The following is a 24,583-nucleotide window of genomic DNA, read 5'->3' as shown; positions in this document are numbered from 1 at the left end:
TGTTTTGGGGCATCCTACATTAATCTGACCTGTTTGTAAGGTGGGTGAGAGACTCAGAGTTCCATGTGACTAAAATTGCTGTTTTCATTACATTGGTTAGGGAGTATAACCACATTCTCTACTCCACCATTGGCTTATTTGCATAATTACAGGCTAAGCATACCCATGCTTGAAAGCCATGTCCCTGGCTTAACTCACAAATGAGATTCTTATACTCCTGTACAAGATTTACAGAGCAAATCCCTTACATAAGTAGACTTTATCCATTATAAATTTCTACCGTGATGCCTCAGATATTCCCTGGTCAAAGGTCAAGCAAGAGTACTACTAGTGATGAGTGAATTTTTATGCCAGGCACGGATTCACTGGGAAATTCCAAATTTTTCGCGAAACTGCCGGAAAAATTTGCTGTGACAAAAATTCACCAAGTGAGGAAAAAGTCACCGTTGTGTCAAATAAGTTTGCAGGGCATCAATAAAAGATGCGAAAGCATCAAAAAAAGTTGTGCTAATCAGAAAAGTCATACAGTAGCCGCAATCTGCTAATTTTTTCATTGTTTTGAACTTTTTTGAGCAACTTAGTGAATTTTTCAGGCAAAGCGAAACTGGACAGGTTCGCTCATCACTAAGTACTAAAGTTGTGCAGTCCCTTGGGCATATACAGTTTTTCATATACATTTATTGATAACCCACAGTCTGTTGTTTACTTCACATGTCATCTAGTGTTACATTCTTGTAGTGCACAAGGTTTAACTTGCCAGCCAACATTTGACTCATGTTACTGGTTATAAGTATGCCATGTGATCAGAGGTTTAGGACAGCTATTTAAGGGCTTAGTGGCATCAGTTTTGCTGCCTTGTTTAGCCTAGTGTTTAAAGGAATTCTGTTTTTACCTCAAGGATATATAACTGCAACAGGTCTAAATTAAGTCTGAGAAACTTTGTATCTCTTTTGGTGTTCAGTGCCAAGATCAAAGGGAAATGAGGGAGTTTTCAATAGGAATCCAGAACTGCAGGAGTAGCTGTTAAAAATTGTGACTGGTCCGCAAAAATCAGGACAGTTGGGAGCTATGATGTAGCCTTACTGTATTTATACCCTCCAGTAAAATTCTGTTTTCTTGGCTGTTACTTTGTTACAAATTTGTGACACTAAATTGTATGCCTTAATCTAGTATATGATTGTTTTTACTCTACATTTAGTTTCTTAAAATAAATTAATAATATTTAAAAGAAAAAAATAAAGCCTCTAACTATTCAATTACCTTTTTTTGGAGGGGGGGGGGGGAGCACCAAGTTGTACAAAAATAAAATTTGTACCTCTCCCACGTCCTGTAGAGAAACATCGGAAGATTACCATCTGCATATCAAGGCCTTCTTGCACCCAGATCTTATTCATGATGCGTATCATCTGCAGCGTTAGCATATCCTGACGAAGGTCATCTCCACACTACAAATGAAACCAAAACAGTGCATTTAATATGTCTTCACAAATATATCTAAAACATATTTTTAAAAATGTGTTTTATGACAGAAGCAGCATTTAGGAATTATTAAAAGCTAAAATGTACAAACAGTGAAAATACTGGTGATTCCTCTAGTGTTAATTGAACAAGTGAGGTATACTGACAGAAAGGGCACTGCTGTGTGAAGGGTTAACATATGTATGCACAATTCTAAGAAGGTCTGTGTATGTGCTACTTCAGTTGTTATGATTGCCTTGACCATCCTGTCTCTGTCCAAGTTATTATCTCAGCAAATGTTCAAGGCTAATAAAACAAAATAAGCTTCAGCAGCTACTCTAAATGAATTCCTGTTTTCTGCTAATAACTGCAAAGCATATGTGCCCACCTCATGTTACGTAAGCATAATGGAATATCTTTATCTACATGTATATAATCTGTGGCAAAACCATCAATAAACTGGATTTGTTAGGAGATCAATAAACCATCAATAAACTGGATTGTGTCTCTGTGCAAGTTCCCGGATCCGTATCACGTGACAGTGTACCAACAAAAGAGCCCGGGGTCCTAATAATCGGTATAACCCTAACACTGTGTGTTATGCTAAATTTAAACATTTCATGTTTGATATTAATGAAAGAACTCAGTTGCATTAATTTGCGGAAAAAAATTGTACCATAAAATCATTGTTTTATGGATTGTTTTAAAATTTAATGTTTAAAACACTCACAAATCAAAATAGCTTGTATGTTCATAATACAATGCATATTAAAATGTTCAAGATTTTCTCGATTAATAAATCTCATTAGAAAACTTGAATTAAAAAAGATAGATTTTAAAAGATGATTCTTTATATATCTAATATGCTCTTAAAATCTGGATTTTAAGGGAACTACTGGGACCATATTTACAGGAGGGTGTGAAGCCTCCTTTGTAGAGGTTACAAATGAAATTATCATTAGTGTATGCTACAAACCTTTGGGAGATAAGATGCTGCAAAGTGGAAGCTTTGAGGTGATATTTATAAATGCCATTAAAATTAGCAAATTTAGAAAAGCTTTGCGGCTTGGTACTTTGTAGTAGAAATACATGGGTACCCTTTTTAGATTCGGGGGGGGAAATGTGTACTTTCCAAAAATATATGGCTTTCTGCGGTGAGCGTACTTTTTTGTAGCTTTTTCCCACATAAAATGATGTAAATGTGTTGATTTTGCAGGCTCTGAAATGACTGAAATGATAGATTGCATGGGGGTATGTTCACATTGGGGCCCCTACATGCCACATACTTAGGTAAACCTATACATATTGTGTATCAAACTGTTCAGTGGACCCCTGGCGTTGAAATTTAGGGTTTTTATTTGGTTACTTTATGACTTGTAGGAGATAAGATACTATAGAATGGAAGCTTTGAAGTGATTTTTCAAAAAATTCACAAATTTTTATAAAAACCAATAACTTTAGGAAAGCATTGCAACTTGGTAGTTTGGAGTAGGCAGACAGTTCTACCTATTCTGGATTTCCCAGAATCTGTTCTTTCCAAAAATGTATAATTTTCTGGGATAAACCTTCTGTTCGTAGAATTTTTGGACTTGAAATGCAGCTGTGCAAGCACTGCCTGGATCGCTTCTAAAAAACCCCTTTGCAAAGGCAAACAATGAAGAGGAGGGGCAACAGCAATATTTTACACAGTAGTGGCGGTAATAAACAAGTGAATAAAATGGAGGTATGAGTGCTCACAGATGCCAAAAACGAAACACAGTACAAAACACCAGCAGAGGTCAAAATACACAAAAATCACAAATGAAAACAGAAAGGAACAAAGCAACTTCTATATCAGAGATTTAGCCCAAACCACCAAACATGCAAGTGTTAATGGAAATTGAAATACTTATTCATGTTAATGACAGCAGTGACAGTTCAGATGTTAGTAAAAATGACAGAACACAATCTCACCCCCCCCAAAAAAAACCAAAACGTGCAACTTCACATTTGTCCAACAGTGAAGGAAGAGAGGTCTGGCTACAATAGCAGGCCACAATTCTCTGATCTCCTCACTCAAACAAAGCAGGAAAAAAGAGCATGAGAACAGACTGGGAAATCAGAAATTTAGGCAATTTCAAAATGAAACTCTTACTAAGAATTAGTGCCATTATTTGCCATAGAATAATTGGCAAACTGCTACTGCCGTCAAAAATAAGTACTAGAAGGACATAGCTGACCATGTCAACAGTGTTGGTGTATGTCTAACAAGCGTGCAGTATTGCAAGAAAAGATACCAACAAATAAAAAGGGTCCTGAAGAAAAAACGTTCTGATGAATCCAAATATAGGTACACATCATACATAGATATTTCTATTTGAATGAGAAAGAAAGGTAAAAACTAAGTAAGCTTTATCAGAAAGGTCTATGTAAATAGAGCCATAAGCACTCACAGAAATGCTGCACTGACTTATTGTGTCTGTAATTCATGCGCAAGAGACATGCAGCTCTCTGCTCTCTCCCCTCTCCTGCTCCCCCCTCCCTCAAGAATGCTAAGAACTCACTCCCCCCCCCTTAGGAATGTGGATCTGAGCCAATCAGCAAGAAGCTGACTCAGTCTTTTTCGAGCGCTCAATCCGAAAAAGTCGCGACAATTCGCGAAAGTCGTAATGGCTATGCAAAAGTCGCGACAATTCACGAAAGTCATAATGGCTATGAAAAAGTCGTGACAATTCACGAAATATGTAATAGCTATGAAAAAGTCGCGACAATTCACTAAATATGTAATGGCTATGATTAGTAAATCAGCCCCTTGGTGTCGGTCTCGGGGCAGTAGTGAGGCATTAATGGGCACTTTCTTTACACAGGTAAGCATTTTTTCTTCCTGTTTGGCTTCTGATCATCTGAACAGGTGAAATATGGGGAGACTTAAGGGCACTACTGAGACAATTGAAGGTATGACTGCAGTTTGAGATTAACTCTTTATTAGCCTTTCCTTCTCCTTTAACACTTGCTCATCTGCTTTTCTCATCAGTCTGCTTTTACGTTTTGCTTACTGCCTTTCCTTCCTTTTTTCCCCCTTCTTTACTGCTTTCTTTACTTTTCTGTTCTGTATGTACGCACGCCTATCTTTATCTGTGCTACTTACGCAGCCAAGGCTATTGAGTACAACAACAAATTTATACAGTAATTAGGGGGGTCGTTACCATAACATTCCTTAAAATTGTCAATGCCCAGTTAATTGTTAATGCCCCTTTATGAAGGAGGATCATTGTGGAAGCATTGTTTAATACAGAATATAAGGGAGAGGGATGGGAGTTAGTGAAGCCAGTTAGTAGCAGGCTGCAGTAGTTTACTAGGCCTTAGGGGCTGATTTACTTACCCACGAACGGGTCGAAATGAGTCCGATTGCATTTTTTTCGTAATGATCGGTATTTTGCGATTTTTTCGTATGTTTTGCGATTTTTTCGGATTCTTTACGAATTTTTCGTTACCAATACGATTTTTGCGTAAAAACGCGAGTTTTTTGTATCCATTACGAAAGTTGCGTAAAAAGTTGCGCATTTTTCGTAGCGTTAAAACTTACGCGAAAAGTTGCGCATTTTTCGTAGCGTTAAAACTTAAAAGGTGCAAAGTTTCGCGTAAGTTTTAACGCTACGAAAAATGCGCAACTTTTCGCGTAAGTTTTAACGCTACGAAAAATGCGCAACTTTTTACGCAACTTTCGTAATGGATACGAAAAACTCGCGTTTTTACGCAAAAATCGTATTGGTAACGAAAAATTCGTAAAGAATCCAAAAAAATCGCAAAACATACGAAAAAATCGCAAAATGTTCGTTTTCAAGTCGGAACTTTTCCAATTCGGGTCGGATTCGTGGGTTAGTAAATCAGCCCCTTAGTGTCAGAGCATGCCTTAGTATTCTACTGCTTACACTGGGAAGAAAGGGATTCATTTGGGCAACAATGAGTAGTAAAAAGTCACTATGTTGTGATGGAATTGCTAATTGTAGCCAACACAATAAAAAAGCATTCATATTTTTTGTTTAGGTCTGGAACTGGAGGTGGTCCTTCTAAAAAGGTTTTCTTCACATGAACTTTGTAATGTCCAAAAATAACAGAATTACATTATTGTCCATTAAGTTGTATATTTCAGGTCATGATAATCATCATTGAGAAGATTGCAAAAAATATGTTGGTTTTTTTTCAATCAACATCCAAGAGGTCAGTGGGTTGTAAAGTCAGCAAGACAGCTCTGCAGAGAACCACAACAATCTCCTTAGGCTGATGCCACACGTGGCGTTTTTACCCACCAAGCACACAACATTTCAGGAAACTACTTAAAGTGGTAGTACAATAGTTGAACATAAGTGAGGGGTCATTATATAATATACCTTGTGAAAAAAGTGCTACAGTTAAGCAAAGTAATGTTTCATTATACATTAACATTAAAGAGATAGTGCAGCGATTAAGCATAGATAATGCCACAATGTTCAAGGATTTGCTAAAACAATAATATATAAGATGATAATATATAAGATGATCAAAAACAAGTCCAATGTGAATAAAGCATACAGTCCAAATAGTAAATCCATAAGTGTTGAACCAATGTCCTTAGAAATCCATTAAAAACAGTTACGTAAAAAAGAAGGGAGGTCCAGTTGAACCGAATCCACAAGAAACACTCTTGGGGGCCACTGCACGTTTACACGTGTCTAACCACACCAATGATTGGAAACTGCCCATACAGGGCCTATCCAGGGTAATGTAATTCTTTATATATTGAAATTGCCTATACATGTTTAAATGCAATATTTTCAAGTCATTTACATATAAATACTGTTACAAAATGGATAACATAAGCTGCAAGATATGCAACAGTTACTAATGAAATATTACCTTTAACGGCCGGCCTTATTATATATCTTATATCTCCTGTAATAGTGACTCACCCATACCAATTTTTTTTACGGCAGGAGATCCATGTTTCACAACGACTAGCTGGCTAACTTTATTCACCTGAAAAATAGAGTGGACAATATATAATTGAACCTACAGGAAACAGAGTAAACTGTATTGTTCATTCATACCTCTGGGCATGACACAGTCTAGGCGCCTTATCCACCTAGCCTCTTTTTGTAATAGCAGCTTCTTCCAATCCCCACCTCTTACAGGTTTTTGTACCACCTCTAACACTTTCCATTTTAACTGACAGGCACTGTGCTTATTATAAATAAAGTGACGTGACACAGATGTATCAGTGTAAGAATCCTTCTTAAAATTCCGAATATAGTTCTTATGTTCTTTTATACGTGTATTCACTGAACGGAAGGTTTTTCCCACATATAGCATTCCGCACGGGCACTTTAATACATATATCACAAACTTGCTCTTACAAGTGGCATATGCTTTTAAAGGGATTACCACCCCACTTAGTGGATGGTGTACGTTAGGTCCCTTAATAATGGAACTGCAGCAATTGCATTCCATACATGGAAAAGTGCCTATCTTAGGTTTGCCTTCAAACAATGTCTTTGTACCAAATGATTGTATTGGACATAAAATGTTCTTAAGAGACGAACCTCTTTTATACGCAAACCTAGGAAGCTTGCTGAATAAACTACCATGTTTTGTATCTGATTGCAATATGGGCCAGTACTTTCTGATGACATTTTCTATTTTCCGGCTTTTCTTATCAAATTTCCCCACAAAAGTAATTCTATTGTCATTATAAATATGAGATTTGGGCTTTAATAATTGCTCACGAGGCAACTTACCAACCTCATTAGCGACACGTTCTAATTTTTGTTTGGAGTAACCCCTATCCATAAAGCGCGTCGTCAAATCATTAGCAGCATCTCTATACAAAGAGTCATTAGAAGCGATTTTCCTTGCCCTGATATACTGACCCTTGGGTACTGCCTTCAATGTAAGGAGGTGGTGGCAGCTCCTGATATGCAAAAGGTTATTCCTATCCATTTTTTTGCGATATAGCCCCGTGACTAGTTTATTACCATCCAATTTAATGTTGACGACATCAAGAAAATTGGTAGAGGTCTCAAAAGTGAATTTAACCGTTGGGTGTGATTTATTTGCTTCAGATACCATTTGCTCAAATTTACCAATCTAGCAACAACTAGGAGCTAAAGCTTTTTATATTTTATACAAAGTTCACCAATAATTTTATTTTTTTAATACTGTAAGTCCTATGTGATTCTAGTGCTATGTAATTAAGCATTTCTCTTTTTACTATTTGTTGTGGGGGGGGCTAACCCGCTCCAAGGGACATGAGCCTTAAGTGCTTAGTGAATCATAGTTACTGTGAATGCAGTAATGTTGCATATTGGCGCTCACTACTGCTCAGCTCAATCAAATAAATTTGCTTTTTTTTTTTTTTTTTTTTATAAAGTGTTGCAACTATTTTCACTGGAAATAAAAAGAATATTTTTTCAGGTGTAGTTACTTACACGCAAAGTAATTGTTTAGGATTTTTCCCTGTATTTGATTGCCTCTGTCATCTGCACTTTGTAAACGATATTATGTGATGTAAATCTAGGTCATCAGCCACAAACCCAGGCAATATTGTGCAGTACAGCGCAGGTTACTACAATTTGTGCCACTTTACTGGGGCTTCCACCCGACTTGTCCAGGCATCTGAAGCGGCTTTTCACAACCCCAGCACAGAAGTTTGGCAATGCCAGGAACAGCATGGCTTCTGCATGTTAGTGGCTGCAGATAAGGCTCCAGTACCTCATATAGGCCACAGATTGCTGCTCTATTTAATCTATAGCGCCTTACTATTTCCTCCTCTGATAATCCCTCTAGAGTTGATCTATCCCTGAAAACTGTAGGATGCATCACTCTAGGACAATCGCATACTTAATCCTCTTCTTCCCAATCCAACAAAAATCTGACTGCAAACTCCATATTGTCTTCACAAATGCTCACGAATCGCAATGTGTTTTGAGTACTGCCTACTCCAAGTAGGAGTTAATATTAGCACAGATTATCGCAATATTTTACGCATTTAATGCTTCATGTGTTTGTGAATCATGCGTTAGTATTATTTTGATTCAAGAATTACCGCAATGCGATGCAAATACCATTTTGAGATAATGCTGTTTTTTGCGCATGCGATATGACTTTGATGAATCGGTACTTAATTATTGAACACTTTTTAGCACATAAAAATATGCGTTATACGTTAACGACCTTTAGTGAATTGGCCCCTTAGAAGCCCATATCTTGTTACAGAATAGGAAAGCTTAGGTTGTCCTGAAAAAAACAAATTATTGTTTTCCTAGGTAAATTAAAAGTCCCCCCAAGGAAAGGCCCCTAAATTAAAACAGTGCAAAATGTTCAAAAACTGTCTGGCAATAAAAGTTCTGCTTTTACCAAAACGGCTGGCAGTAAAAGGGTTAAAAGACCATCAGGGAAACCTCCATACAGACCCCCAGGCAGTGAAAGAAACACTGCTGTCATATTATGCAGACTTATGCGATACAAAGCTTTGGAGTCAGAAACTAAATCTTTTCTCAACCCCCTAGCCTTACCAGTGCTACTTCAGGAGTACGGAGACAATGTGGTCTCTGAGTTTACTGAAGTAGAGATTCAAGATGCTATAAACTCCTTTCCTCTGGGCAAAGCTGTGGGTGCAGTTGGCATTCCAATAGATTTGACTAAATTGGAAAACTGGGCAGTAAACTGGAAAATGACTTTTAGAACTGTGTGTATTTTCTGCGATTTTAATTTGCGCGACTTTTTCATACTTTGCGACAATTTGTGCGACAAAATCATATTTGTCACAATGAGTACGAAAGTTTTGGAATTCATTCAAGCTTTGGTATCATGACTTTCCTTGGGCCAAGTTGGAGCTGCAGAGTACCATTGAGTCCTATGGGAGGCTTCCAAAAACATGCACAGAAGGTTCAAAGTCAAAAGTTTTTTGTGCCTTTTACAATCGTTTGGATATGAAAATTTCGGTACTTTCGAATCGTACCACGATATTTTCATACGACCATGGTCCTAAATTTTCGTACTTTTAGCGCACATCAGAAAATATAGTATTTAATCCGAATTTTTTGTATTGTGCTTTTTAATGCCCGAAATTCAGACTTTGATAAATGTGCAAGGTTATGCCCTTTGGTAGAAATAACAAATTTCTGGTGATTTCTGGCATTGTCAAACTTCTGTGCTGGGGTTGTGAAAAGCCGCTTCAGATGCCTGGACAAGTCGGGTGGAAGCCCCAGTAAAGTGGCACAAATTGTAGTAGCCTGCGCTGTACTGCACAATATTGCCAATCCTTATGGATTGCCTGGGTTTATCAAAGTCTGTAACTCTAGGCAGTGTCACTAAAGCAAGTAAAAAGGGCATTTACTCAAAGGATGGAGACATAATTCTGCCTTTTTATAAGTCCCTGGTTAGGCAGCACATGCAATGCAGTTTTAGGGCTTCAGTCCTAAAGAAACATATTAATGAGCTGGAGAGCATGCAATGATGTGCAATTTGGTAAAAGGGTTGAAAGATTTTTATTATAAGTGTAGACTTACACAGTTATATAGGGTTAAAAAAGACCAGAGTCCATCAAGTTCAACCCTTCCAAGTAAACCCAATCACACACACCTATACTGACCTAGCTATACACTCACATACATAAACTATATATATACCAACAACAATACTAACTGTAGATTTTAGTATCGCAATAGCCTTGGATACTATGCTTGTTAAAGAACTCATTCAGGCCCCTCTTAAAGGCATTAACAGAATCTGGCATGACATCACTAGGAAGGGCATTCCACAACATCACCGTGAAAAACCACCTACGCTGCTTCAAATGGAAGCTCCGTTCCTCTAATCTAAAGGTGGTGCACTGATCATTTTTATGGGAAAAAAGAACATCCCCTCTCTGCCTATAATCCCCTGTAATCTACTTGTACAGAGTAATCATGTCCCCTAAAGTGCCTTTATTCCAGAAAAAACAACCCTTAAGTTTAGATGCACGTCTCTCCAGCTCACTAATATCCCTTTTAAAGGACAATGAAAGGTTAAAAAAAAAAAAAAAACTCTTATTATAAAGGCATATTTCAGCACTGGCTTATTCATGTGTGCCTGCTGGCATTCAGTAGGAAATGCTCTGAAGATAGTGAGTCCAGTAGTTGGCTATCATCACAGAGTTAACCTGTTATTTCCTCCCCGCTGCCACTGGCAGCCTTAAGTCGCATGAGCCGATGTTTATCTATTGCGCATGCCTGTAAAACTCAATTCTCCTCTCAGCAATAATGTGCAGCTTGGGACAAGTGGACAGATTTTTTGTGCATGCGCATTAGCGATTTGTGGTCAGCGCTTCTCTTTACTAAGATGACGGCGGTGTTACTACAGACAGGATGCAGATTAGGAACAGGTAAAACTTTTTCATAAAAGGATTTTATGGACTAAAAACATAGCAATCTGCTAGTACTATCAGAGACATACTATTACCTTTCGTTCTTCTTTCGTAAGGACTGGATCCCAAAACTGCACTGTATACTCAAGGTGAGGCCTTACCAGAGACCTATACAGAGGCAAAATTATGTTTTCATCCCTTGAGTCAATGCCAGTACTTTATTTGGTTTAGTAGCCACAGAATAACACTTCCTGGAATTAGACAACTTGTTATGTACCAAACCCTGATCCTTCTCGGAAACCCCCAACACACTAATCATTTAGTAGATAGCTCTCGTTTACTTTGGGTCCAAATTAACCTAATTTTCCAATTTGCTGCCCAGTTTTCCAATTTTGTCAAATCACTCTACAAAGTGGCAGCATCCTGCATGGAACTAAGCACTTACCACCACTCTTTGTAATCTATCCTTCAGCCAGTTCTCTATCCAATTACAATATTAATGTTTAGGCCAATATTCCTCAATTTTATCATTAACTTTCTGTGAGGTACTGTATCAAACGCTTTAGCAAAGTCAAAGTAGATGACATCCACTGCCATTCCAGCATCAAGGTTCCTGCTCACCTCTTCATAAAAGGTGACTAAATTAGTCTGGCGAGCTCGGTTATGCATAAAACCATGCTGGCACAAACATATAGTATTGTGAATTGCAATGTATTCAAGTACCCTATACCTTATTACCCCTTTCAAAAGCTTTCCTACTACTGATGTCAGACTAACAGGCCTATAGTTTTAAGGCTGAGAACTGGATCCCTTTTTAAATAATGGCACCACATGAGCAATTTACCAGTTTTTTGGCACCATGCCAGACCTCAATGAATCCTGAAACTGAAGAGGTTTGGCAATCACAGTACTATGCTTGTTCAATACCCCGGGATGAATACCATCCTGGACCTTTGTTTACCTTTACATGTTCAAGTCTCTTTTGAATTACCTCCCGAGTGACCCATGCGTCAGTGGTTATATTACTAGAATTGGGCATATTAAAAGGGAAACCTTCGTTAGCTTGCTCCTCAGATGAAAAATAAGAGTTCAAAATAAGAGTTCAAGAGTTTAAAAGAAGTTAATAGGGAAAAAAAGGAGAGCTTTTAAGAAATATAAGTCAGAGGGGACAGTAGCTGCGTTTAATGAATATAAACACTATAACAAGTGTTGTAAAACAGCAATCCTGAAGGCAAAGATAGAAAATGAGGAGCGCACTGCGGCAGAGGCCAAGACTAACCCCAAAAAGTTTTTTACAGTATATTTTAACTATATAAGTAAAAAGATGCAGGTTGAGGGTGTGGCCCCATCGAGTTATAGTAACAATATGGTTACAGCAGATACAGAAAAGGCAGATGTGCTTAACCAGTTCTTTTCTTCTGTGTATACAGCAGAGGAGCCAGTGGGCCAAGTCCCACCCAATAACTGCACTGTTGCCTCAGCTCCAACTACACAGTGGTTGACACAGGATATGGTGCTTCAAGGGTTACACAAGATAAATGTAAACAAGGCACCTGGGCCAGATGGAATACACCCTCGGGTACTGAGAGAGCTAGGGTCAGAATTACAGTGGCCCTTGTTTTTGATATTCTCAGACTCGCTTTCATCAGGTATGGTACCTAGAAGGCGAATGTCATTCCTATATTTAAAAAGGGAGTAAGATCTCAGCCTGGCATTATAGGCCTGTAAGTTTGACATCCGTAGTGGGCAAGTTATTTGAAGGCTTGTTAAGGGATCACATACAAATTATGTACTGGAGAATTATGGCGTTAGGCATTATGAGCAGTAATCAACATGGCTTTATGAAGGACAGGTTATGTCAGACCAATTTAATTGCTTTTTATGATGAGGTAAGTAAGAAGCTGGACAGTGTGGATGCAATAGATATAATTTATTTGGATTTTGCCAAAGCATTTGATACCGTTCCCCACAAACGACTGCTTTCTAAATTAAGGTCTATTGGTCTAAGTGAAGTTGTTTGCACATGGATAGAAAACTGGCTACAGGATCGGGTACAGAGTGTGGTTGTTAATGGTACATTCTTTAGGTACAAGGAAGCAAATAAAGCATGCAAAAAAGCTATCAGACAATCTAAAATAGAGATGGAAAGGGATATTGCAGCTAGGAGTAAAAAGAATCCAAAATTATTTTTTAATTGTGTGAATAGTAAAAAAATGAAGCAAGAAGGGGTGGGAACCTTATTATCACGGGGGGGGGGGGTACGTTGGTTGATGAAGACGGGGAAAAAGCAGAAATTTTGAACTCTTAATTTTCCATCTGTCTATACATCTGAGGAGCCAGATAATGAAGGCTTTCCTTTAAATATACCCAGTTCTAGTAATTTAGCTACTGACGCGTGGGTCACTCAGGAGGAAATTCAAATGAGACTTGAACATGTAAAGGTAAACAAAGGTCCAGGACCGGATGGGATTCATCCCAGGGTATTAAATGAGCTGAGCGCTGTGATTGCCAAGTCTCTTCACATAATTTTTCAGGATTCGTTGAGGTTTGGCATGGTGCCGAGAGACTGGCGAATAGCTAATGTGGTGCCGTTATTTAAAAAGGGATCTCGTTCTCAGCCTGAAAACTATAGGCCTGTTAGTCTGACATCAGTAGTAGGAAAGCTTCTGGAAGGGGTAATAAGGGATAGGATAGTTGAATACATTGCAGTTCACAATACTATTAGTTTGTGCCAGCATGGTTTTATGCGTAACAGATCTTGCCAGACTAATTTAGTCGCCTTTTATGAGGAGGTGAGCAGGAACCTTGATGCTGGAATGGCAGTTGATGTTATCTACTTGGATTTTGCTAAAGCGTTTGATACAGTACCTCACAGAAGGTTAATGATCAAATTGAGGAATATTGGCCTAGAACATAATATTTGTAATTGGATAGAGAACTGGCTGAAGGATAGAGTACAAAGAGTGGTGGTAAAAGGAACATTTTCTAATTGGACTAGTGTGGTTAGTGGAGTACCGCAGGGGTCAGTCCTTGGTCCTTTGCTTTTTAACTTGTTTATTAATGACCTGGAGGTGGGCATAGAGAGTACTGTTTCTATTTTTGCTGATGACACTAAATTGTGCAAAACTATAAGTTCCATGCAGGATGCTGCCGCTTTGCAGAGCGATTTGACAAAATTGGAAAACTGGGCAGCAAACTGGAAAATGAGGTTCAATGTTATGCACTTTGGTAGAAATAATATAAACGCGAACTATCTACTGAATGGTAGAGTGTTGGGGGTATCCTTAATGGAGAAGGATCTAGGGGTTTTTGTAGATCACAAGTTGTCTAATTCCAGGCAGTGTCATTCTGTGGCTACTAAAGCAAATAAAGTGCTGTCTTGTTTAAAAAAGGGCATTGACTCAAGGGATGAAAACATATTTTTGCCTCTTTATAGGTCCCTGGTAAGGCCTCACCTTGAGTATGCGGTGCAGTTTTGGGCTCCAGTCCTTAAGAAGGATATTAGTGAACTGGAGAGAGAGTTAGACTGTCGAGGTTGGGGTTGTTTTCTCTGGAAAAGAGGCGCTTGCGAGGGGACATGATTACTCTGTACAAGTACATTAGAGGGGATTATAGGCAGATGGGGGATGTTCCTTTTTCCCATAAAAACAATCAGGTCACCCCTATAGATTAGAGGAACAGAGCTTCCATTTGAAGCAGCGTAGGTGGTTTTTCACGGTGAGGGCAGTGAGGCTGTGGAATGCCCTTCCTAGTGATGTGGTAATGGCAGACTCTGTTAATGCCTTTAAGAGGGGCCTGGATGAGTTTTTGAACAAGCAGAATATCCAAGGCTATTGTGATACTAATATCTACAGTTAGTATTACTGGTTGTATATATAGTTTATGTATGTGAGTGTATAGATTGGTAAGTATAGGTTGTGTGCTGGGTTTACTTGGATGGGTTGAACTTGATGGACAATGGTCTTTTTTCAACCCTATGTAACTATGTAACTATTCTCTACTTGGAATAAAGTTCTCAGTGGGGTCCCTCAGGGTTCTGTACTGGGTCCACTTTTGTTTAACTTGTTCATAAATGACTTAGGGGAGGGTATTATAAGTAATGTATCAGTGTTTGCAGATGACAAAAACAAGACTGGCCAAGTTGGGTCTGTTTACACTGGAGAAGAGGCGCTTAAGAGGTGACATGATAACTATGTAAATAAGGGGATCATATAATAAACTTTCTAATGTTTTATTTACCAGTAGGTCCTTCCAACGGACACGAGGGCACCCACTCCGTTTGGAAGAAGGGAGGTTCCATATTAGGAAAGGATTTTTTACTGTGAGAGCTGTGAAGTTGTGGAATTCCCTCCCCGAATCAGTTGTGCTGGCTGATACATTATATAACTTTAAGAAGGGGCTGGATGGATTCTTAGCAAGTGAGGGAATACAGGGTTATGGGAGATAGCTCTTAGTACAAGTTGATCCAGGGACTGGAGTCAGGAAGGAATTTTTTCCCCTCTGCGGCAAATTAGAGAGGCTTCAGATGGGGTTTTTTGCCTTCCTCTGGATCAACTAGAAGTTAGGCAGGTTATATATAGGCATTATGGTTGAACATGATGGACGCATGTCTTTTTTCAACCCAACTTACTATGTTACTATGTTACTATTGTTACAGTCTGTATACCTGGAATAACCCCTTAGGTAGAGCAGGAGAGCCCTGCCGACCCCGGTGTTCACTGATGCCCTTTTGGGGCCCCGGACTTTCTGCGGCGGGATAGACAGGGATCCTACTTACGGCCAAGGTTATTCTCCAAAAGGCAGTGCAAAAAGGATTAGACAAAATCAGAGTCAAGGTCAGGCAAGGGTCAATGGCAGGCAGCAAGGATCGTAAACCAAAAGACAAGCGAGAAGTCAAAACCAGATAATCAAACACAAAATAGCTTAGCAAGGTACCAGAAATTCAGAACCAGCTTGGGCAAGGAAGCAAGGAAAACGGTTTTAAAGGTTTGAATTTGGCCCTATATTTTCAAAAAAATTATATTCTGTAGAATCCAAAATTGGTAAATATGTCTTTCTACTGGAAATTACCAAAATGCAAACCTACATTAAAAGCTAGCAACCCATCACAAATGCATCAGGAACAACTTATCTTAAAGGAGAAGGAAAGGCAAAATATGTAAATAGTAGCATTCAATAGTGCTACTAGTCAAAGAAAAATGCCATATTTTTGGATCGATTATTGCAAAAATAACTTTATAAAACTTACTTGAACGTTTCAGTAGATATAATCTATTTGGATTTTGCCAAAGCATTTGATACCGTTCCCCACAAATGACTGCTTTCTAAGCTAAGGTCTATTGGTCTTAGTGAAGTCGTTTGCACATGGATAGAAAACTGGCTACAGGATCGGGTACAGAGGGTGGTTGTTAATGGCACATTCTCTACTTGGAATAAGGTTCTCAATGGGGTCCCTCAGGGTTCTGTACTGGGTCCACTTTTGTTTAATTTGTTCATAAATGGGAGGGTATTATGAGTAATTTATCAGTGTTTGCAGATGGCACAAAACTCTGCAGACCAGTCAATTCTACCCAGAATGTGACATCCCTGCAGCAGGATCTTGACCAACTGGCAATCTGGGCAGCTAAGTGGCAGATGAGATTTAATGTGGATAAATGTAAGGTCATGCACCTGGGATGTAAAAATATGCAAGCCCCGTGTCCAACGTGTCCAACGGACACGAATATTTAAACGGAACCTCCCTTCTTCTAAACGGAGTGGGTGCCCTTGTGTCGTTGGAAGGACCTACTGGTAAATAAAACATTAGAAAGGTTATTATATGATCCTCATATATTAATACATAGTTATCATGTCACCTCTTAAGCGCCTCTTCTCCAGTGTAAACAGATCCAACTTGGACAGTCTTTCTTCATAATTGAGACTTTCCATACCCTTAACCAGCTTAGTTGCCCTTCTCTGGAACCTCTCTAACTCAATAATGTCCCGTTTGAGCACTGGAGACCAAAACTGAACAGCATATTCTAGATGGGGCCTTACCAGTGCTCTGTAAAGGGGAAGAATAACCCCCTCCTCCCGTGAATCTATGCCCCTTTTAATACAGTTCAAAACCCTGTTTGCCCTTGCAGCTGCTGCCTGGCATTGCTTGCTACAGCCAAGTTTATTATCTACAAGGACTCCAAGGTCCTTCTCCATTATTGATTTGCCTAGTGCAGTCCCATTAAGGGTATAAGTGGCTTGCCTATTTTTACATCCCAGGTGTATGACCTTACATTTATCCACATTAAATCTCATCTGCCACTTAGCCGCCCAGATTGCCAGTTGGTCAAGATCCTGCTGCAAAGATGCCACATCCTGGATAGAATTGACTGGTCTGCAGAGTTTTGTGTCATCTGCAAACACTGATACATTACCTATAATACCCTCCCCCAAGTAATTTATGAACAAGTTAAACAAAAGTGGACCCAGTACAGAACCCTGAGGGACCCCACTGAGAACCATATTCCAAGTAGAGAATGTACCATTAACAACCACCATCTGTACCCGATCCTGTAGCCAGTTTTCTATCCATGTGCAAACGACTTCACTAAGACCAAAAGACCTTAGTTTAGAAAGTAGTTGTTTGTGGGAAACGGTATCAAATGCTTTGGCAAAATCCAAGTAGATTATATCTACTGCATCCCCACTGTCCAGCTTCTTACTTACCTCATCATAAAAAGCAATTAAATTGGTCTGACATGACCTATCCTTTATAAAGCCATGCTGATTACTGCTCATAATGCCATTCTCCAGTACATAATTTTGTATGTGATCCCTTAACAAGTCTTCAAAGTCTGCCAACTTACAGGCCTATAATTGCCAGGCTGAGATCTTACTCCCTTTTTAAATATAGGAATAACATTTGCCTTCTTCCAATCCCTAGGTACCATACCTGATGAAAGCAAGTCTGAGAATATCAGAAACAAGGGCCACTGTAATTCTGACCCTAGCTCTCTCAGTACCCGAGGGTGTATTCCATCTGGCCCAGGTGCCTTGTTTATATTTATCTTGTGTAACCTTTTAAGCAACATATCCTCTGTCAACCACTGCATAGTTGGAGCCGAGGCAACAGTGCAGCTATTGGGTGGGACTTGGCACTCCGGCTCCTCTACTGTATACACAGAAGAAAAGAAATGGTTTAGCACATCTGCCTTTTCTGTATCCGCTGTAACCATATTTTTACTATAACTCAATGGGGCCACACCCTCAACCTGCATCTTTTTACTATTAATATACTTAAACTTTTTGGGGTTAGTCTTGGCCTCTGCCGCGATGCGCTACTCATTTTCTATCTTTGCCTTCCGGATTGCTGTTTTACAACACTTGTTATAGTGTTTATATTCATTAAACGGAGCTACTGTCCCCTCTGACTTATATTTCTTAAAAGCTTTCCTTTTTTTCCTTCCTCATTCAACCAAGTTTCAGCAACGCCAATCACATCATATTTCCGCTCCAACGCCAGTACCTCCAGCTCTCCCATTTTACCAGTCAGATTCCTTGCATTGGTAAACATACATTTAATACTGGTACCATTGTGAGAATGACGTGTAAACAACTTATGGGCCTCCCTGCCATTATCAATATCCCGAAGCAAGTCTCCTCCCCCATTTTCCCTTACTATGCCCACTACCTCATCTATCCTGTCTACCACAGAATTACCCGCTGCACCCTCCCCCCCCCCCCACTCCTAGTTTAAAATCTCCTCCAACCCTCTAGCCATCTTTTCCCCCAAAGCAGCTGCTCATCATCATTGAGGTGCAGCCCATCCCTGGCAAAGAGCCTGTAGCTGATTGCAAAATCAGCCCAGTTCTCCAGAAACCCAAAGCCCTCCTCCCTGCACCAATCTCTCAGCCCATCTCCCTAAGCTCCCGCTGCCTTCTTAACGTTGCTTGTGGCACAGGTAATATCTCTGAGAAAATTACCTTGGAAGTCCTCGCCCTCAACTTCTCACCTAGCTTTTTAAAATCGTTCTTGAGGACTTCCCCCCCTCCCCTAACTTTGTCATTGGTACCTATGTGTACCAAGACCGCCGGGTCTTCCCCAGCACCTCCAAACAATTTGTCCACTCGTTCCACCACATGCCGAACCCTAGCACCAGGCAAGCAACACACAGTTTGGCATGTAGGGTCTTTGCGACAAATTACCCTATCCACCTTTCTAATAATTGAATCCCCTACAACTATAGCCTGCCTTCCCTTCCTAGTACTACTCCCCCCACCTGTATTAGAGGTGCTGGCTCCCAGGGTGCTCTTAGAGTCAGCCTGCTCCATACATGCTAGCTCAGAGCTGTCTTCCCCAGCATCTTCACCTAAAGCGGCAAATCTGCTGGTTTGTACAAGCTGTGAACCAGCCCCCCTAACCAGCGTCCCCTACTTCTCCTCTTAACTGTTACAAACCTGTCTCCCTCATTAACTGTCAGGTACCTGGTCGTTCACCTAAGGTAGGCGCGCGCCCGGTCGCCAGCGCACGTTCGGACGGCCGCGCGCGCTCAGTCGCTCACGCACGTATTAACGCCGGCGTGCGTCTTGACGCCCGCGCGCGCGTTAGCGCCGGCATGCGTCATGACGCCAGCGTCGAAGTGTGAGTTCGAAAAGTCTTCTATAGAGTTCCTAGGTTTTATCATTTCATCAGACGGAATATCTATGGACTCTCGCAAGGTCTCTGCGGTGTTAGACTGGCCCGTTCCTAACAGTCGTAAGGCTGTACAAAGATTTGTGGGCTTCGCCAACTTCTAACGAAAGTTCATCAAGAATTTCTCTAAGATAATCGCCCCTATCACTGCCCTTACCAGCTCAGTAAAAAGATTCTGCTGGACTTCTGAGGCTCAGCAGGCTTTTTTGGATCTCAAGAATTGTTTTACCTCTGCTCCCATTCTAAAACATCCAGATCCTACACGACCGTTTGTTCTAGAGGTGAATGCCTCAGAGTATGCCATCGGAGCCGTGCTGTCGCAAAGAAACGATGTACAGAGCCTACTTCATCCTATTGCATTCTTCTCTAAAAAGCTATCTTCCTCTGAGCAAAATTACGATGTGGGAGACAGAGAACTACTTGCGATTAAATCTGCATTTCAGGAATGGCGACACCTGTTGGAGGGGGCGTCTCACCCTATTTTAGTTTTCTCTGATCACAAGAACTTGGAATATTTACGCTCCGACCTCGTCAGGCCAGATGGGCACTCTTCTTTTCTAGATTTAACTTCCACGTTACCTTTAGACCAGGTTCCAAAAATGGCAAGGCGGACGCGTTGTCCCGTCTGTTTTCTGCACCCGAGAATGATTCTGCCGCCAGCACTGTCCTTCATACCTCCAATTTTCTCCTTCTTCAAGCCGATCTGCTTGACAAGATCCAGAACGCCTCCAAGTCTGTGGACAATTTACCTACACATATTGATCGTCGGGGTAATTACCTCATGTCTCATAATAAGATTTTTGTCCCTGAAGGCCTGCGCCTCGAGGTACTCAGATTTGTCCATGATCATCCTGTTTCCGGCCATCTGGGGGTTCGCAAGACACTAGAACTTGCTAATAGGGATTTTTTTTGGCCCGGCATGTCAAGGGATTGCATGAAATATGTTACTTCCTGTCTAACATGTGCCAGATTCAAGGATACACACTCTCGACCAATGGGGTTACTTCAGCCTACCTGAGAAACCCTGGGAGAGAATTTCCATGGACTTTATTGTGGATCTGCCCAAATCGGGGGGTTTTAATACAATCATGGTAGTGGTTGACGGATTTACCAAGATGGCTCACTTTATACCTTTGGTGGGGTTACCATCTGCAGCCACAACGGCAGAGGTGTTTATTAAAGAGATCTTTCGGCTCCACGGCTTACCCAGGGAGATAGTGTCTGATCGGGGGTCGCAGTTTACGTCTCGCTTCTGGAGGTCGTTATGCCAGGGACTCCATATTGAGCTCGCCCTGTCCTCTGCTTTTCATCCTCAGACGAATGGGCAGACGGAGCGTACTAATCAGACTTTGGAACAATATATTAGATGTTTTTCCTCCTATTCTCAGGAAGATTGGTCGGCGCTCTTACCTTTAGCGGAATTTTCTTACAATAATGCGGTACATAGCTCCTCCAAACAGACTCCTTTTTTCTCTAATTATGGATTTCATATTACCGCTCTGCCAGGCCTAGCAGAGGTTTCGGTTCCTGCAGCTCACGATAGACTTTCGTTCTTAAAGCATAATTTTGAGTTGCTCCAGCAGACTTTACGGGAGGCTCAAAGGAATTACAAAGGATATGCCGATAAGAGACGGAGAAAGAGTCCTGAATTCAAGCTGGGGGATCTCGTTTGGTTATCCACTCGCAACCTTAGGTTATCGTGTCCCTCCAAGAAGTTGGGCCAAAGGTTTATGGGTCCCTTCCCAATCTTGGAGCAAATTAACTCTGTTACCTTTAAATTGAGGTTGCCTGCTAATCTTCGAATCCATCCTGTGTTCCACGTCTCTCTTCTAAAGAAAGTGGTGGAGGATCCGTTTCCGGGTCGTATTGGGGCACCTCCGGAGCCAGTGACAGTACAGGGTGTTGAAGAATTCGAGGTCCAAGCTATTCTCGATTCCAGGTATCGAAGAGGTCGCTTGCAGTATTTGGTCCAGTGGAAGGGCTATACGCCTGAGGACAATTCCTGGGAATCTTCAACCAATGTTCATGCTCCTCAACTGATTCGGGCCTTCCATAAGAAATTTCCAGGGAAACCGGCGTCTGGGCGCGTCCGGAGGCCGCGCATTGGGAGGGGGCAATGTCAGGTACCTGGTCGTTCACCTAAGGTAGGCGCGCGCCCGATCGCCAGCGCACGTTCGGACGGCCGCGCGCGCTCCGTCGCTCGCGCACGTATTAACGCCGGCGTGCGTCTTGACGCCCGCGCGCGCCTTAACGCCGGCGTGCGTCATGACGCTGGCGTGCGTTCTGACGCCGGCGCATGCGCATTGCGCTCAAAAGGACGCCAAAAGCCTACCAGCATTGCGAAGTGATCGTTTCCTTGTGAAAGATGCCAAGCTTGTTTCTCCTGATTGCCTATTTTGATTCTCTGACCCGGCCTGACTCTCGATCCTGAAACCTGCTGCCTGTACCGACTTCCCGCCTGTCCGACCTCGCTTTTGCCTGCTGATTTTGTTCTGACGTTCCGGTTCGGCACTCCTGCCACTCCTCCACTTGGTTCAAGTCCTGTTTCATCCTCAGTGGCTGTGTTCCTTAGTAAGAGGTGTAGGAGAGGTCCTTCCTCTATGAGTTCTTCCAGTGACGCGTCCGGCTAGTTCTGACATTAACCTCCACTGTCTCTTCTCCACCCCCCACTACACTGAGCCCTGCCAGTGGTTGCTCAGTGAGCCTCCTGTTCTCCCCCATGTTTGCAGCTGCCCTTAGTGCTGCCAGTTCCCCCCTTAGATTCTGCACCTCAGATTCCAAGAGGAAAACCCACCTCCATCTCTCACAAGTAAATGCTGCATGGAACTGCTGCTCCAGGACCACATACATGCGACAAGATACACACTGAGTAACACCGGCAATCCCTCGTATAGTGCCTTTTTAGATTTAAACGCCTTTTCGTTTTTAATGCCTGCTAAACACTTAATTCACATGCAACACTCGCTTAGCCCACTTCCTTTTCTTCAGCGCACTACACTGCGAATGCGCAACATTCCTCCCCCCCAGCCTAGGCGTGCGTCCGTCTGGGCGCGCCTCCTAACATACACAAGCAGCGCAGGCATGCCCGCACCTAGTCAATCGTCGACATTGTAAGTCTGGATCATCGCCTATCTATCCATCTGTTTTTACACTGTTTAAAGGGCAAGTAAATGCAATTTACACGGTTTAAAGGGCAAGTAAATGCAATTTTTTACATTGTTTAAAGTGCAAGTAAATGCAATTTTTTACACTATATAAAGTGCAAGTAAATGCAATTTTTTACACTATATAAAGGGAAGTAAATGCAATATTTTATATTAAATAAAGGGAAGTAAAGGCAATTTTTTACACTATATAAAGTGCAAGGAAATGCAATTTTTTACACTATATAAAGTGCAAGTAAATGCAATTTTTTACACTATATAAAGGGAAGTAAATGCAATATTTTATACTAAATAAAGGGAAGTAAAAGCTATTTTTTACACTATATAAAGTGCAAGTAAATGCAAATTTAAGGTTCATTTGCTATAAGTTAATAATGAAAAACAAGTTGATTGATGTCCCTGCCTTGTTTAAGTTCTAAATTTTAGATTTTTTTTTTTTTTTACAGATTCCAACAACCTCAACTTCTCATGCAGAAAAGGTATTTCATTTTTTTCAAAACCTGTACACACATTCTTCAAACCTGTAAGCTCATGCATATGTTAACATTAAACCTTTTGTATTTTGCATGTCTCTAATTGCCTGCATTGTACATAGCTGTAAAATCTTATTCAAATTAAAATTGTTGTCATTTTCTATTATTACATTTTTATAGTATGAAGACTTATTACAAAGAGTGCGTCAGCGCCCCAAGTTACGAAAGAGGCGTTGATTGCTTTACAACAGATTCGACGCATGCAAGTAAAGTCACTGTCACTGAGAGTGAAGAGAAATTTGAGGAGGACACAGAAAAAGAAAGCATGGACACCAGTGAGGAGGAAGACATTGAGAGCCAAAAAAAGGAGGATAGGCTTGGCAAGAACAACTGGTGTCTATGTTCGAATTGTTCTCCGATGACGTAATGATAAGACAAAACAGAGGCGCCAAAAGGAAAAAATTAGCTAAAACCACTTAAAAACCCAATGGGTAATTCAGAGGAGGTAGTAGTGAACTTACCTCCTCCAGGCAGATACCAACAAAAATGGTAATTTTCAATAATAATTTATTCACAACAATATTGCAACGCGTTTCGCAGGCTTTTCCTGCTTCATCAGGCAATGTAGAATAGGAGCAAAAAAACAACTAAAAACACAGAAACAGGCAAATTATTATAAAACAATGTTGTATACAACTATTCGAATTATGGGAAAGTGAAGATACTGATGTGAGTGATGTATGGAGGAGTGCGGATATACGGTGAATAATAGTAGTTGGGGGGGAAACAGGAAAAAAGAAAGTGGGGAAGGGAAAGGGACAGAACGGGAGTGAGGGGAGCCCCTGGACCAGGTATATGGGAGGGAAGGTGAAAACAACCTGGAGAAGCAAGTGCTGATAGACATGGGGGATGGGCTGTTGGTATATATTAATCTAAATGGGAAACAAAGTATCTGGGTGGGAGAAATAAAAAAAATAAAACTATATAGGAGACATAAAATAGTAACATAATAGAAACATGAACTAAGGTATATTAAAAGCAAGGGGATGTAGCACAGATAACTAAAACAACAAAACAAGAAATCAATAAAATTAAGATAGAGTGAATGAAACTTACCAGTGTCTTTGTATAAACACACCAGGAGCCTCTGTGCTGCTTGAGGACACCTGAGCGTGTTATATATTGTTGCTAATTGGAGGAGAGTATGTGGGGGGAGGGGGAAACAAGGAGAACATGAGTAGTTCACAACACAGTGTGACTAATTAGAGGGAAGACAAAAAGGAAATAGTGTAGTCATATTGGTGGTGGAAAATGGATAGTGGTATAAGCGGCCATTTTTGTTGGGACTAATAAAATGTCATAACCAATGAAGGTGCAATGAAGGTGGCAGTGTGGATTTGCTTGCATTCATAAAGATGAATGAGGCATGGGCAAGCAGATATATCCAAGTGCCCATTTAT

General features: G+C 40.7%; 1 protein-coding gene across 2 annotated transcripts in view; it reads right to left on the bottom strand.

Moving 5' to 3' along the window:
- Positions 1-24,583, bottom strand: part of pik3c2b (phosphatidylinositol-4-phosphate 3-kinase catalytic subunit type 2 beta) — a 318,516-nt gene that overhangs the window by 116,881 nt on the left and 177,052 nt on the right. For both annotated transcript variants that reach the window (XM_031896848.1, XM_031896849.1), the window contains exon 8: positions 1,316-1,445. In XM_031896848.1, coding sequence (XP_031752708.1) covers positions 1,316-1,445 — 130 coding nt within the window. The remainder of the gene's footprint in view (positions 1-1,315; positions 1,446-24,583) is intronic.

Source organism: Xenopus tropicalis, chromosome 2 (genome assembly GCF_000004195.4).
Source record: "Xenopus tropicalis strain Nigerian chromosome 2, UCB_Xtro_10.0, whole genome shotgun sequence".
Lineage (NCBI taxonomy): Eukaryota > Metazoa > Chordata > Amphibia > Anura > Pipidae > Xenopus > Xenopus tropicalis.
Note: the sequence above shows the minus strand (reverse complement) of the source record. Positions and strands in the feature narration are given on the sequence as shown.